Here is a 13,388-nt window from a genome sequence, read left to right as displayed (position 1 = left end):
CCTTTAAATCTGATAATTCCCTAGAACAACTTCCAAAATTTAGAAAACTGCTTTACTTATGATTGTCAGTTTATTATAAAGGATACAACTCAGGAACGGCAACATGGAAGAAACTAATAAGAAACTAATGGGGGGGCAATGATTGTGCAGGGCTTCCGTTGTTAAAGAAAAAATTATCTAATGATACAAGCTTGATACCCACTGCACTGGGATTTTGCAGCAGGAGAGAGAGAGATGAGGCTTAAACTTGAACACAGCACGGGCAAGTGGGAATTTATAGGCAAGGAGAAGCATATAGGTCAGGGGATGGAAAATTAGGAAGAGGAAACCTCAGGGGCGAGAGGGATTCTGGCTAAACCACACTAACAGGATTCTTGCTGAAGACAGGCTAGGGTGATCAGACATCACCTGGAGAACAGTGAGGATGAACCCGGTCAGATATCGAGGGTGGGAAGTTCCTGCTAAACTGACTTGACAGGGTCCTTTGCTAAAATTAGATTTTACAAGGAAGTACCGATGTGCCTAGGAAGAGGTTTGGGAACCTGACTAAAATGTGGTCACGCAGAGAATCTTTGCCCCCATGACCTCTCCAGCCAGGCCAGTCTCCCACCACATCTGTGATCACCCGCCCCAAAGCTCTCCCAACCCCGTCATGTAGGGCTTTCTATGAAGGCTTCATGATGTAGACATTATTGATTAAATAATGATGATCAGTCCCCATCCTGAAGTTATCCAGCTCCCCCTCCTTAACAAAGAGCCCCTTCTTTAGCATAAACTCAGGTTTATTTGACAGAGACTCCTTTTGAATAACAAGACATCCTATCACTCAGGAAATTCCAAGGGTCTTAGGACCTCTGTGTCTGGAACTGGAGTCAAAGACCAAAAATACATATTTTTATTATGCCACAGAAGTCATAAATAAACTTTTATTATGCTACAAGGCATAAAGTTATTTAAAAATAAAATTTTTTAGTATGCCACAAGGCAAAAGCCCAGACTCTGGGATTGTTGAATCCAGACTCTTGTTGGGCCCCCCCACCGTAAAGAGTTTTGTGATCCTAAATATTTCAAAATGGAGTCACTTATGACAAGTGATTCAGCCTACAGTGAAACTGCTGAACCCTCAAAATGATAAACACGGGTATGATGGACTGAGGGAATAAGATAACATCTGTGTGGCCAGACACCCCCAAGACCTAACAAGAAACTGAAACCAAAAGGTGGCTGAGAAATGACCATGGACACTCCTGCAGAGGGCCATAAAACAGCAAAGAAACTGACCATGGCACGACACCTGCAGAAGCTCTGCCCAAGAAAGCTCTGAGAAAGCTCTGAGAAAGCCCAAGAAAGCTGCCAAGAAAGCTCTGAGGCCTCCTCAGGATATCCACAGTCCCTGGAGGCTCTGCCCAAGAACAGCAACTTCACTCAACAGTGTTTTTTTTTTCTTTTTTTTGAGACGGAGTCTCGCTCTGTCGCCCGGGGCTGGAGTGCAGTGGCCGGATCTCAGCTCACTGCAAGCTCCGCCTCCCGGGTTTACGCCATTCTCCTGCCTCAGCCTCCGGAGTAGCTGGGACTACAGGCGCCTGCCACCTTGCCCGGCTAGCTTTTTGTATTTTTTAGTAGAGATGAGGTTTCACCGTGTTAGCCAGGATGGTCTCGAACTCCTGACCTCATGATCCGCCCATCTCGGCCTCCCAAAGTGCTGGGATTACAGGCTTGAGCCACACCGCGCCCGGCCTCAACAGTGTTTTGAGGGAAATCCAGAGGCGTGTTAACCTAAACAACAGAAATGGGGTTTTTCTGTTCTGTTTTGCTTTGAGACAGGGTCTCACTCCAGTTGCCCAGGCTAGATTGCACTGGAGCAATCTCAGCTCACTGCAGCCCGACTTCCCGGGCTCAGGCGATCCTCTCATCTCAGCCTCCCAAGTAGCTGAGAGTACAGGCACGTGCCACCACGCCCGACTGACATTTTTTTTCTATATTTTTAGTAGAGACGGGTCTCGCCATGTTGGCCAGGCTGGTCTTGAACTCCCGGGCTCAAGTGATCCACCTATCTAGGCCTCTGGTTGGGTGTGAAAATATGGCCCAGTTCTGGCCAGTGGAGAAGGGAACAGGCCATCTGGGGGACTGTGGGAAAGACTTTACTCCCTGAAAAAAAGACTAATGATGAGAATCACCTTTCCCTCCATCTTTTGGGCATAGCCAGGTGAAAATGGGCCACTCAAGGCTGCTACAGCCATGGGAGTCCCTGCAGGGCAACAGTGCAGACCCAGGACCAGTGCAACGGAGACAGCCTGAGGAGTCCTTGGTGATCTTGGTGAGTCACTAGACCCAACCTGAGTCACCCTCTTCCTACCTTTCTGTTACTGAGACAATGGGTGTCCAGGCTGTTGAAGCCCCTTTGGGTTTAGTTCTGCTTCTTGCACCCAAATGCATTTTAATGGGGCTATGAGCTCCTGGGCTCCACATGGTCTAAGGTAGCCCTCACCTCCAGGGCATCCCCATGGCATGAAGCACCCCCTCTGGCCTTCCCCCAAGACTTCTCCCAAGACTTCTGGTCCAACATTTTCTGGGCGTTGTTACAAGACAATGTCCTATAGGGTGCACTGGGGATTGACAGCTCCCTGCCTCCAAATGCCTCCCCTTCCTGGAGTAGGAAGAGTTGCCCAGAATTCTTGTTAGAAGAGGCCTTTATTTTGGCCAAGTTCTTGTTAGAAGAGACCTTTATTTTGGCTCACACCTGTAATCTCAGCACTTTGGGAGACCGATGGGGGCCAGATCACAAGGTCAAGAGATTGAGACCATCTTGGCCAACATGGCGAAACCCCGTCCCTACTAAAAATGGAAAAATTAGCTGGGGATGGTGGCAGGTGCCTGTAATCCCAGCTACCCAGGAGGCTGAGGCAGGAGAATCACTTGAAACCAGGAGGCAGAGGTTGCAATGAGCCCATATCGCACCATTGCACTCCAGCCTGGGTGACAAGAGCGAAACTCTGTCTCAAAAAAAAAAAAAAAAAGAAGACACCTTTATTTCTCAAGCAGGAGCAGAAATTCAGGGCTCCCCTTCGACTCTGGCTGCTCCCAAGGTGGCTTTAAAGCACCAATGAGTCCATGACTTGTGTAAGAAATGGTTAGTCCTTTCATCTAGAGAAATAGCTCCCTTTTAAACAGTCGTCTCTCTTAAACAGTATTTAGTATTTGAATGAGGTTGAAACAGTGTGAAAAGGAAAGTAAAAGTGAAATTCTGTCCTTCAGCATAAAAGCTGATCCACAAACAGCAGAGCACCAGACCCCACCCTGGCTTGGAGATGGCTTCGGTAAGTTTCCCGGGACTTTGCATTACTGACTCTGCAGCAGTTGGGCAGCTCCACCCAGGAAAGGCCTCAGTCCGGGCTCCTGGCCTTGGGCACACAGCTCCAGAGCTCGTCTTTAGAAGGCTGGCATGGAAAACTGTATTTGTCTTTTAAAAGTGCATCTGCCTGGCTGGACAGGGAGTCCTCTGGGCAGAATCCACCTCCTCTGTGTACGTGGCACAGTGCGGGGAGCCCAGGACTCCCATGTAGTAGAGGGTTGTGGGGTGCCGGATGTCAAGTCTACCTCAGCCTGAGAAGAAGCCAGAGTGTGGGCAGGTGGGGGACTCTGGGTTGTGGGAAGCAAGCAAATCCCAACTTCATCTGCTTCTGCTGCGACGGGGGCTTAGTCCCTTCTCAACCCCAAACGATGCTTTCTCTCTCCTCGTTCCTCTGTGGCATCATCTGGCCTTATAAGGTGTATTCTAATCTCAGCAGTGTTCTGAATACTGAAATTTCTCCTCCTATCAGCCCAGATGTACCGACTGGCAGAAGCTCTAGGGAGAGCAGGCTGACCTTAGTGGTATGAAACTGAAAAGGAACAGCAGGGCTCAGGCTATTACTAGAAACAAAACCATTCCAGGAAAGAGTCCTGCAAATTCTGGAAGGCAGCCCACCCACCAGCACCACCTGATTCTAGGGAAGGCCTTTATTGCGCCACAACACAAACAGGCTCTTCACAGGGAGCCATTTCCTTATTTAGGCCAAAGCTCATGTTTTCCGGCCACCAGCTGAAGCTGCCAGTGCCTTGACTGTGGTTTTAGACATTTAGCAGTACCATTAAAAGCCCCTCTCTCTCCCCACATGGAGACCATCTCTGGGTCCTGCGGTGCCCTGAGGCACAGAGGAGGAACTGGGCAGGAGTCCTGGCCCTGCTCCTTTCCCCTCCCTCTTCCTTGTCTATTTCCTTTGCCCCATTCTTTTTTTTTTTTCTTTTTCCCGAGACGGAGTCTCGCTCTGTTGCCCAGGCTGGAGTGCAGTGGCCAGATCTCAGCTCACTGCAAGCTCCGCCTCCGGGGTTTACACCATTCTCCTGCCTCAGTCTCCCGAGTAGCTGGGACTACAGGCGCCCGCCACCTCGCCCGGCTAGTTTTTTTGTATTTTTTAGTAGAGACGGGGTTTCACCATGTTAGCCAGGATGGTCTCGATCTCCTGACCTCGTGATCCGCCCGTCTTGGCCTCCCAAAGTGCTGGGATTACAGGCTTGAGCCACCGCGCCCGGCCTCTTTTGCCCCATTCTATGCCAGGCCCTTCACTGGATCCTGGAGGTGCAGGGAGGGAGGGAGGGAGAGAGGGAGGAGCACACAGGATCCTGCCTGCCTGGAGCTCACAGTCCAGAGGGGCACAGGCAGGCACAGGGAGTTGCAGCTCAACCTGACCACTGCAGGGAGCAGCAGAGGCCCCCAGGGACCCAGGGCCTGGGAGTGGGGTGGCGGGTCAGCTGAGCCAGGCTGGGACCATCAGGGCAGCCTCTCAGATGAGGGGGTTTGAGGGAGGGAAAGAGGAAGAGTGGCTGCAGGGAAGTGATGGAGGCAGGGAGACCCGAATGTGCAGAGCAGCAGAGGCTAGAGCCCGGGCTGTAGTGAGGGGCTGGAATGTCACTCAGTGGGCCTATGGGTGCAGAGCCCAGGGAGGGAGAGGAGGGTGAGGAATGGCCAGTCAGGAAGGGCCTGGGAGCTGCCCACAGGGTGTGTCCTGGGCCCTGAGGTCAGAGAAAGGTCATGGCCAGATGTGCCCTTGGGAAGGCCGCCAAGGGTTCTGAGGGGTTGGATACGGAGTGGCAGGGACAGGAGGCGGGGGCTGGTCAGGGGGCTGTGGGGGTCACAGAGGCAGACACGGGGCTGCCTGAACCAAGTCTGTGGATGGGATCTTGACAAGGACACCAACCAGGAGAAGCTTCTGGAGTCCACACTGATTGGTTTTAGTGACTGAATATTGGCGTGAGGAAGAGGACAAAGGAGAGCAGACCCCAGGTCTATGATGGGACATCCTGGGATGAGGGAGAAGGAGGCTGTCACCCACTGAGGACAGGCATAGAGAGGGCAAAAATGGAAAAAACCTTCGATGATGAGGCTGCTATGCCCTGGGGCAAGACATGGAGAAGTGGGAAGGAGGTGAGGAAGGGGAAGAAGGTGGGCGAGACAGGAACCAGCATGAGGGGTGTGCAGGGAAGACCCAGCTTGGCCTCCTTCCAGCTGAGTGTTCTCAGGCAAGCCTCTCCACCTCTCTGATCCTCAGTTTCCCCACGTGTGTCATGGGACGATCATGCCTTCCCCTAGGGCTGTGGAGAGGGTGCAGTTATTGTAGGACAAGTTCCCACAGAGGCCTGTTCTGTGAGTGCAGAGCTCCCTCACTGCTGGGAGCTGGGGGGCGCATAAGACCCCACTCAGGTCCCAGCAGGATGCTGTGAGCTCCTGTCTCCCAGAGCATCATCTCCAAGAGATAGGTGTCCTGAGTCTGGATGGGGTAGGGTCTGAGGAGGAGGTGGCTCTTGGGGCCATAGAGAGGCACAGGGAAGGAGGAGTGATGAGGAACTGAGGGTCAGTCTGCAGAGGGTGGAGAGCTCAAGACTCACCTTCCCAGCCTTGCTCCCGGCCTCAGTGAAGGTGCTGGTCCATGCAGGCTCTTGAGTCGGCCTGCTGAGGGGCACATGTACAATGCACCCATGCACATACATCCGCATCCTCAGCATACACACACACAGCACACACGCGCCACACATGCGCCCAGACGGTCCTTCTCTCTCCCATCCCACAAGATAATTCTCCAGACTTCCAGCCCCCGGTGCCCCCACTGAGGAGAGCCTCTAAAAGTGGCAGCAGGGCTGGGGATCTCATGGGGGCTAGAAGCTGATGAACATCAGCAAGTCGTCTCCAGGATGAGCTGCAGCTCCCCCAGCCAGGGTCTCTTGCCTAGAAGGCCGTATACTCCATCTCTGGCTTTTCTGTTGCAGCCACAGCAGGAGCTCAAACCGGGAGACCTGATTGAGATTTTCCGCATTGGCTATGAGCACTGGGCCCTGTATATAGGAGATGGCTACGTGATCCATCTGGCTCCTCCAGGTAAGGACTGATGAATATATAATTTTCAAAATATTTGTTAAAAGGATGATGAGAGGGCCGGGTGCGGTGGCTCATGCCTGTAATCCCAGCACTTTGGGAGGTGGAGGCAGGCTGATCGCCTGAGGTCAGGAGATCGAGACCAGCCTGACCAACATGGAGAAAGCCTATCTCTACTAAAAATACAAAATTAGCCGGGCGTGGTGGCACACGCCTCTAATCCCAGCTACTCAGAAGGCGGAGGCAGGAGAATCACTTGATCCTGGGAGGCGGAGGTTGCAGTGAGCCGAGATCGTGCCATTGCACTCTAGCCTGGGCAACAAGAGCAAAACTCCATCTCAAAAACTTAAAATAATAATAACAATAAGATAATGAGAGCCATTGAAAGACTGCTAAGAAAGGGAAACTTGGGTTAGGAGACACATTCTTCTTCAAGGATGCCTGATGAGATTGTACACATATGTCCCAGGGAGTAGACACAGTGCCTTCCATAGGTTCTGGCAGAACAGGAGAAGAGACCATTGCCTCCCACAGCAAAGCTGGGCTGCTTCAGCACTGGGATCTCTCTAGCTCAAAGTCAGTTAACTTAGCATGCAGAATCTCACACGACTTAAACCAGCCAGGTTTCTTAGGTCTTAAAGAAGGAAGTTTCTCAAAAGGAACAATGTTTCTCCGTGCTAGATCCTTTGCCTCATATGTTTTCACAGAACCAGGTGTCTTGATATTACGTACTTCATTGCTCCTTAATGGGAGCAATTCTCACAGGTTTATACATTTTTTTTTTTTTTTTTGAGACGGAGTCTCGCTCTGTCGCCCAGGCTGGAGTGCAGTGGCGCGATCTCGGCTCACTGCAAGCTCCGCCTCCGGGTTTACACCATTCTCCTGCCTCAGCCTCCGAGTAGCTGGGACTACAGGCGCCCGCCATCTCGCCCGGCTAGTTTTTTGTATTTTTTAGTAGAGACGGGGTTTCACCGTGTAGACCAGGATGGTCTCGATCTCCTGACCTCGTGATCCACCCGTCTCGGCCTCCCAAAGTGCTGGGATTACAGGCTTGAGCCACTGCGCCCGGCCAGGTTTATACATTTTTTAAAAATCCTCATACAAATGCACAGTAAGCAATACCAATGATTTCTTTAACTCATTAATAACAGAAGCAGCAAGATGACATAGCCAGTTAAAAGCAGCGTGAAGGAAACATATGTATGGATAGTCAATGAAAGGGGAAAAAAACGAATGCAGAGGACAGGCACAGTGGCTCACTCCTATAATCCCAGCACTTTGGGAGGCCAAGGCGGGCGGATCACTTGAGGTCAGGAGTTCAAGACCAGCCTGGCCAACATGGTGAAATCCCATCTCTACTAAAAACACAAAGATTAGCTGGGGGTGGTGGCGGGCATCTGTAATCCCAGCTACGTAGGAGGCTGAGGCAGGAGAATTGCTTGAACCCGGGAGATGGAGGTTGCAGTGAGCCGAGATCCTGAGACGGTGCCACTGCACTCTAGCCTAGGTGACAGAGCAAGACATTGTTTCAAAAAACAATAACAACAAAAATGCAGAAATGAGACAATGAGGCTGCCAAATTAGGTAGGTGCAGGCAAGTTCACATTCTCTAAGGCAATGCCACTACATAACTCTTGATGTTCTCTTTTCACCAAGCATTTACACTGTCACTGGACAAAAACCATTCCCATCACTATCAGAGCAAGACATTTGCATCTTATCAGTTTTCTCCAACCTATCATCTCCCAGGCAGGGTTGTAAAAATGTCTGAATTGAGGAAAATAGTAAATCAAGCCCACTTATCCAGATGACCTTCAGGGACCTTGTAAGACAAAGCATGGCAATGAAGACACATGGTCCTTTTTGTGTCTAACCTGCAAGATGTAAAGAGGCTTTTTTTTTTTTTTTTTTTTGTGGCACAGTCTTGCTCTGTCACCAGGATGGAGTGCAGTGGCGCAATCTCAGCTCACTGCAACCTCCACCTCCCAGGTTCAAGCGATTCCCCTGCCTCAGCCTCCGGAGTAGCTGGGACTACAGGCACACGCCACCACACCCAGTTAATTTTTTGTATTTTAGTAGAGATGGGTTTCACCACGTTAGCCAGAATAGTCTCGATCTCCTGACCTCGTGATCCACCTGCCTTGGCCTCCCACAGTGCTGGGATTACAAGCATGAGCTAACACGCTCAGCCGTAAACAGGCTTTTTTAAGACAATTTTTCTTTCTTTCTTTCTTTTTTTCCTCTGAGACAGGGTCTTACTCTGTCTCCTAGGCTGGTGTGCAGTGATGTGATTACGGCTCACTGCAGCCTTGACCTCCCTGAGCTCAGGCCAGGTGATCCTCCCACATCAGCCTTCTGAATAGCTGAGACGACAGGCATGCGCCACCACGCGCAGCTAATTTTTGTGTTTTTTGTAGGGACAGGTCTCGCCATGTTGTCCAGGCTGGTCTCGAACTCCTGAGCTCAAGTGGTCCACCTGTTTAGGCCTCCCAAAGTGCTGGGATTACAGGCATGAGCCACTGTGCCCAGCCAACAGGATTTTCTTAAGTGGGTTCGAAGTGCAAACATCAGCCTTGAGATTAGAAATGGGGCAAGAGAAGTAACACACCTAATTATTGTGTGCATTAGGTACTATCCATTTTAATAAAAATAACACCTGGAGTCACTATCTAATGCAATTGGGGTTCCATTGGTTGACAGCTCTTCTGTGTACCTCTCTATGTGCCTAGAACCATGCCAGATTCTAGGACAGAAGACACTTTACAAAGGATTCCCTCAACGTCAGCTCAGTGCAGTGGAAGGAACATGCCCTTTGGGGCTTAAGAGAAGCAGTTTCACATCCTGATTCTAGGACTTTTCTTTTTTTTTTTTTTTGAGACGGAGTCTCGCTCTGTTGCCCAGGCTGGAGTGTAGTGGCCGGATCTCAGCTCACTGCAAGCTCCGCCTCCCGGGTTTACGCCATTCTCCTGCCTCAGCCTCCTGAATAGCTGGGACTATAGGCGCCCGCCACCTCGTCTGGCTAGTTTTTTGTGTTTTTTAGTAGAGACGGGGTTTCACCGTGTTAGCCAGGATGGTCTCGATCTCCTGACCTCGTGATCTGCCCGTCTCGGCCTCCCAAAGTGCTGGGATTACAGGCTTGAGCCACCGCACCCGGCCTAGGACTTTCATAGCATGGAAAAGTCTCATGATATCTCTCTCAGCCCGATACTGGTTTTTAAATTGAGATGATAGTATTTTCCTTAAAAGTTAAAAAGGAAATTAAATTAGGAAGTATGTGTAACAGCACAGCATGGTAACTGAAACAGTGGGTACTAAACGAAGTGGCTCTTTTTCCGAAACACGAGTGTACAAAGCTGAACAGGTAATAAATATGCTTTGCCATCATTGCTTATAATGATGAAAATTTTTCCAATACCTAAATGACTGATAACAGGGGATTGGCCACAGAAGTGATGCACATGCATAGCATGGAATATGGTAGCAGCCACTGGCAATCATGACATTCACTGACTTGAACAAATATTCACACCTTATTTGATTAAAAAAGAGAGAGCAAAATCTATTAGCTGGGCGTGGTGGCCGGCTCCTGTAGTCCCACTACTCGGGAGGCTGAGGCAGGAGAATGGCATGAACTCGGGAGGTGGAGCTTGCAGTGAGCCGAGGCGGCGCCACTGCACTCTAGCCTGGGCGACAGAGCTAGACTCCGTCAAAAAAAAAAAAAAGCAAAATCTGAATCCTCCAATCACATTTGTGAAAGGATAAACAGCAGTAGTTCCCTAGTGGAGATTTCAAGCCCTTCTCTCCCTACTTCACCTTCCCCTGCCAGTGATAGTGCCTCTGATTGCAGATGGGTACCCCGCGGCTAGCTCCTCCAGTGCCTTATCAGTCCTGGGCAGCATTGCAGTGGTGAAACAGGAGCTCCTGACAGATGTGACAGGAGGCTGTCACTATTGGGTCAACAACAGCTTGGACCATAAGTACGAACCACTGCCCGTGGACGTGATCATCAGTTCTGCCAAGGAGTTGGTTGGTCGGAAGATGAAGTACAGTATTGTCAGCAGGAACTGTGAGCACTTTGTCACCAAGCTGAGATATGGCAGGTCCCACTGTCAACAGGTAAGGACCTCTCTGGATAATCCATCTCCCCTGGGGAGGTCTGCTTGGGGCTGGACTCACTGGGCTAAGCAATCAGGCGATCACCGTGAATGATGCAAACGCAGCCTCTTGGAGACCCACTGACTAACAGTCAGGACCTCTGAGCTCCAATGCCAGATCTGCTTCTAATCCACAGAGGGTCTTTGGACAGGTCCCTTCCCCTCCAGGCCTCTCCATGTGCAGAGTGGGTGGATGGAGGACCTCTGAGGATCCTTCCCCTCTAAACCCTATCCTGAAAATGATTCCTGAAGTTCTGGGGGTCATCGGGAGAATCTGGGCCAACCCAGGACCGTGACAGGTCCCGCAACCCCCCAAAGAGCACTGAGGCAAGGGACGCTCAGGGTCCATGGACCTATGTAAGAGCTCAAGGACATTTGTGTGTAAGATCTGCAGCCTCCATCCCTTGCCTCTTCATCGTCTTTCACATTTGTTGCCCCAAAACACACAACTAAGAAGTGGCAGAACCAGGATTGAAACCCCAGCTGTCCTTTCTAGAGTCTCTGCCTGTGATGCCTACCGTGTAGCAGCTCAGGGTCCCTGGCCTGCGGGACTGAATGGATGCACGTCCTTGATGAGAGGGGGATGATGGCAGGAGGAGAGGCTTTGGGGAGGGAAATGGAGAGTCTGGCGTGGCATGTGATGTCTGAGGTACCCATTAGAAGCCCAGGTGGAGAGAAGGCATGGAGGTGGCGTTTAGGCTGCAGTAGAGCTGGAGATGGCTGCAGTTGGGAATAGTACACAGTGACCCCAGGGCACGCACATGCCCATGGCCTCCCTAAGCCTCCCCTCAGCTTCTGCCATAGCCCTCCCCGTGCAACGGTGTAGCTCAAGGAGGACTCAGACTGCAAAACAGTCCCCAGTCTGGTCCCTGGAGCTCTGGCCCTAGAAAGTGAGGCACACACCTTCTTCCTCGCCCCAAATCCGAACAAATGTCCTCACCTGGAAGCTCTCTCAAAAGGATCTCATGGGTACATTCTAAGGACAAGCCCAGATAAACCCAACACCAAGAAGTGGTCACAGCCCAGAAAATGGAGTCCCTGGGGATACAGCCAACGGCTTCTCTGGGAGAGGATTCTGAGCCAGTCAGCTGGGAGAGAAGAGAGGAGATGCCAGGCCCTAGGGGAGGCAGGAGAGAGGGGAGAGGGGGAGGAGTTCCAGGCCCTTGGGAGGGAGAAAGTGCCAGCCTGGCTTGCTGCGAACGCTCAACAAAAGCTGCTTGCTTTGCAGGTGGAAAATGCCGTGGCTGACATCGGTACGGTGGCTAAAGTCGGTGCGGCTGCGGTGATTGGAATGGCTGTTGCTGGTGCTCTTTTGCGATCATGAAACGCTAAAAGTGACAGCCTGAAGCAGCCACAAAATCCTGTGTTAGAAGCAGATATGGGGGTCCCAGTGGAGATGTGGGGGTCCCAGGCCTCCCCCACACCTCCAGCAGCCTGACCCTCGTGCTCTGTCTCAGGCTCTCTCTAGATCCTTTCCTCTATTTCCTTCTCTCGCTTGTGAAAGTATGATCTAATTGAAACAAGATTGAAAGATCAATAAACAGCCATCTGCCCCTTCAGAAAGGAATTCTACCATGTTTTTATAGACTTCTGAATCACAAAGGAGGAAAGTAACATTGAGTGAACACCCACTGGATAGTTCCAGCAATTTCCAGCTGGGTGACTTTGAAGAAGACTCTTGATTCTCTGAAACTCAGTTCTTCCATGTCAGGTGATGTCAGGAGGATCACCTAAGATAATGCATACACGACACCCAGCCTCATGTCTGGTATGTAACAGATGTTCAGTGAATTGTCTTCATCATTCTACACAGACATAACATTGACGTAATTGCATGTCATTAATTTTACTCTCAGGGAGGTAAAAAAAAAACTTAATTACCTCCCGGTATAGTCTCATGTGGTGCTTAAATCCACTCACAACACCTACGCATCTACCAGCATCCTCCCAGTTCCCTTCCTCAGCTGGGCCTCTTTTTAGAAAGTTTTTTGTTTTTTTCTTTAGCTCAAAGGTCTGAGTTCTCCCCTACCTGTGACTACTAGATGGAGTAATATTCTTTCCAGGCCCAAACTGCCATGGCTCAAGCTGGTCCTGGGTGGAATGCTGAGAATTAGCTACCTCTAAATCTCCCTCCACTACTTCCAGCATGTCCTGGGTGTGGCTCTGGAAGTGCCCAGCTCCTCATGTTTCTGTGCTTCCTCACTCCAGCCTGTACCACCAGTGACCCTACTCAGTGGCCGCTTCCATGGTGGTCACTGCAGCCACCACCACTCTGCCTTCAGGACTGAGGACATCACCCTCCCCTGGGTTGTACTTTTTCAGGCGTGAGCGAGTGGGTTGGTCCCTTAATTCACCAACACAGTGGAGACCAGGCTGTAATGATTAACGAGACTCCCCTGGAAGCTCAGGACTATTGGAAGGTTGAAGAACAAAGAGAATAACTTATCATTGCTACAATTAGAGGGGGCTCTGCTTAGATTCCTGGCTGAAATACCAGGCTCCATTTGGGGATTGCAGAAGCATCCATGCCTGCCTTGCTCCAGGGCTACCTCCACATCAGAGGGCCCAGCTGCTCTACCCAGAGTCCAGGTCTAAAAACCAGAAGGCACAGCAAGAGAAGGCTTTCTCACTTCTTGTGATCTAAGGCTCACCTCCCCAGATTTCATTGCCTGTCTAGGATCAATCGTTCCAGTATGCTGAACAATGGGAACATCCAGGCCCTTCCAAGGTGTGCTTGACCTCCATGACTAGGTCAGATCCCCGTTAGGAGTCTCAGATATCCATGTGTCTGCACTTCATGTGATTCTCACAGTTGCAGTGAACAC

General features: G+C 50.8%; 1 protein-coding gene across 2 annotated transcripts; it reads left to right on the top strand.

The window, feature by feature from the left end:
- Positions 1–3,056: 3,056 nt before the first annotated feature.
- Positions 3,057–12,126, top strand: LOC117081121 (phospholipase A and acyltransferase 4-like). Of its 2 annotated transcripts, none has more exons than XM_033206769.1 (4): positions 3,057–3,317; positions 6,304–6,412; positions 10,236–10,525; positions 11,792–12,126. In XM_033206769.1, exons 1-4 carry the CDS (start codon positions 3,309–3,311, stop codon positions 11,885–11,887), a joined length of 504 nt encoding a protein of 167 aa, XP_033062660.1. In that variant the 5' UTR covers positions 3,057–3,308; the 3' UTR covers positions 11,888–12,126. The 2 variants fall into 2 exon arrangements, with proteins under 2 accessions (XP_033062660.1, XP_033062661.1); XM_033206770.1 differs by having other exon boundaries at positions 3,073–3,317; positions 10,257–10,525.
- Positions 12,127–13,388: the final 1,262 nt, after the last annotated feature.

The sequence above is a fragment of the Trachypithecus francoisi genome, unplaced genomic scaffold, assembly GCF_009764315.1.
Source record: "Trachypithecus francoisi isolate TF-2019V2 unplaced genomic scaffold, Tfra_2.0 Lachesis_group8, whole genome shotgun sequence".
Lineage (NCBI taxonomy): Eukaryota > Metazoa > Chordata > Mammalia > Primates > Cercopithecidae > Trachypithecus > Trachypithecus francoisi.
This window is presented reverse-complemented; position numbering and strand designations above follow the sequence as displayed.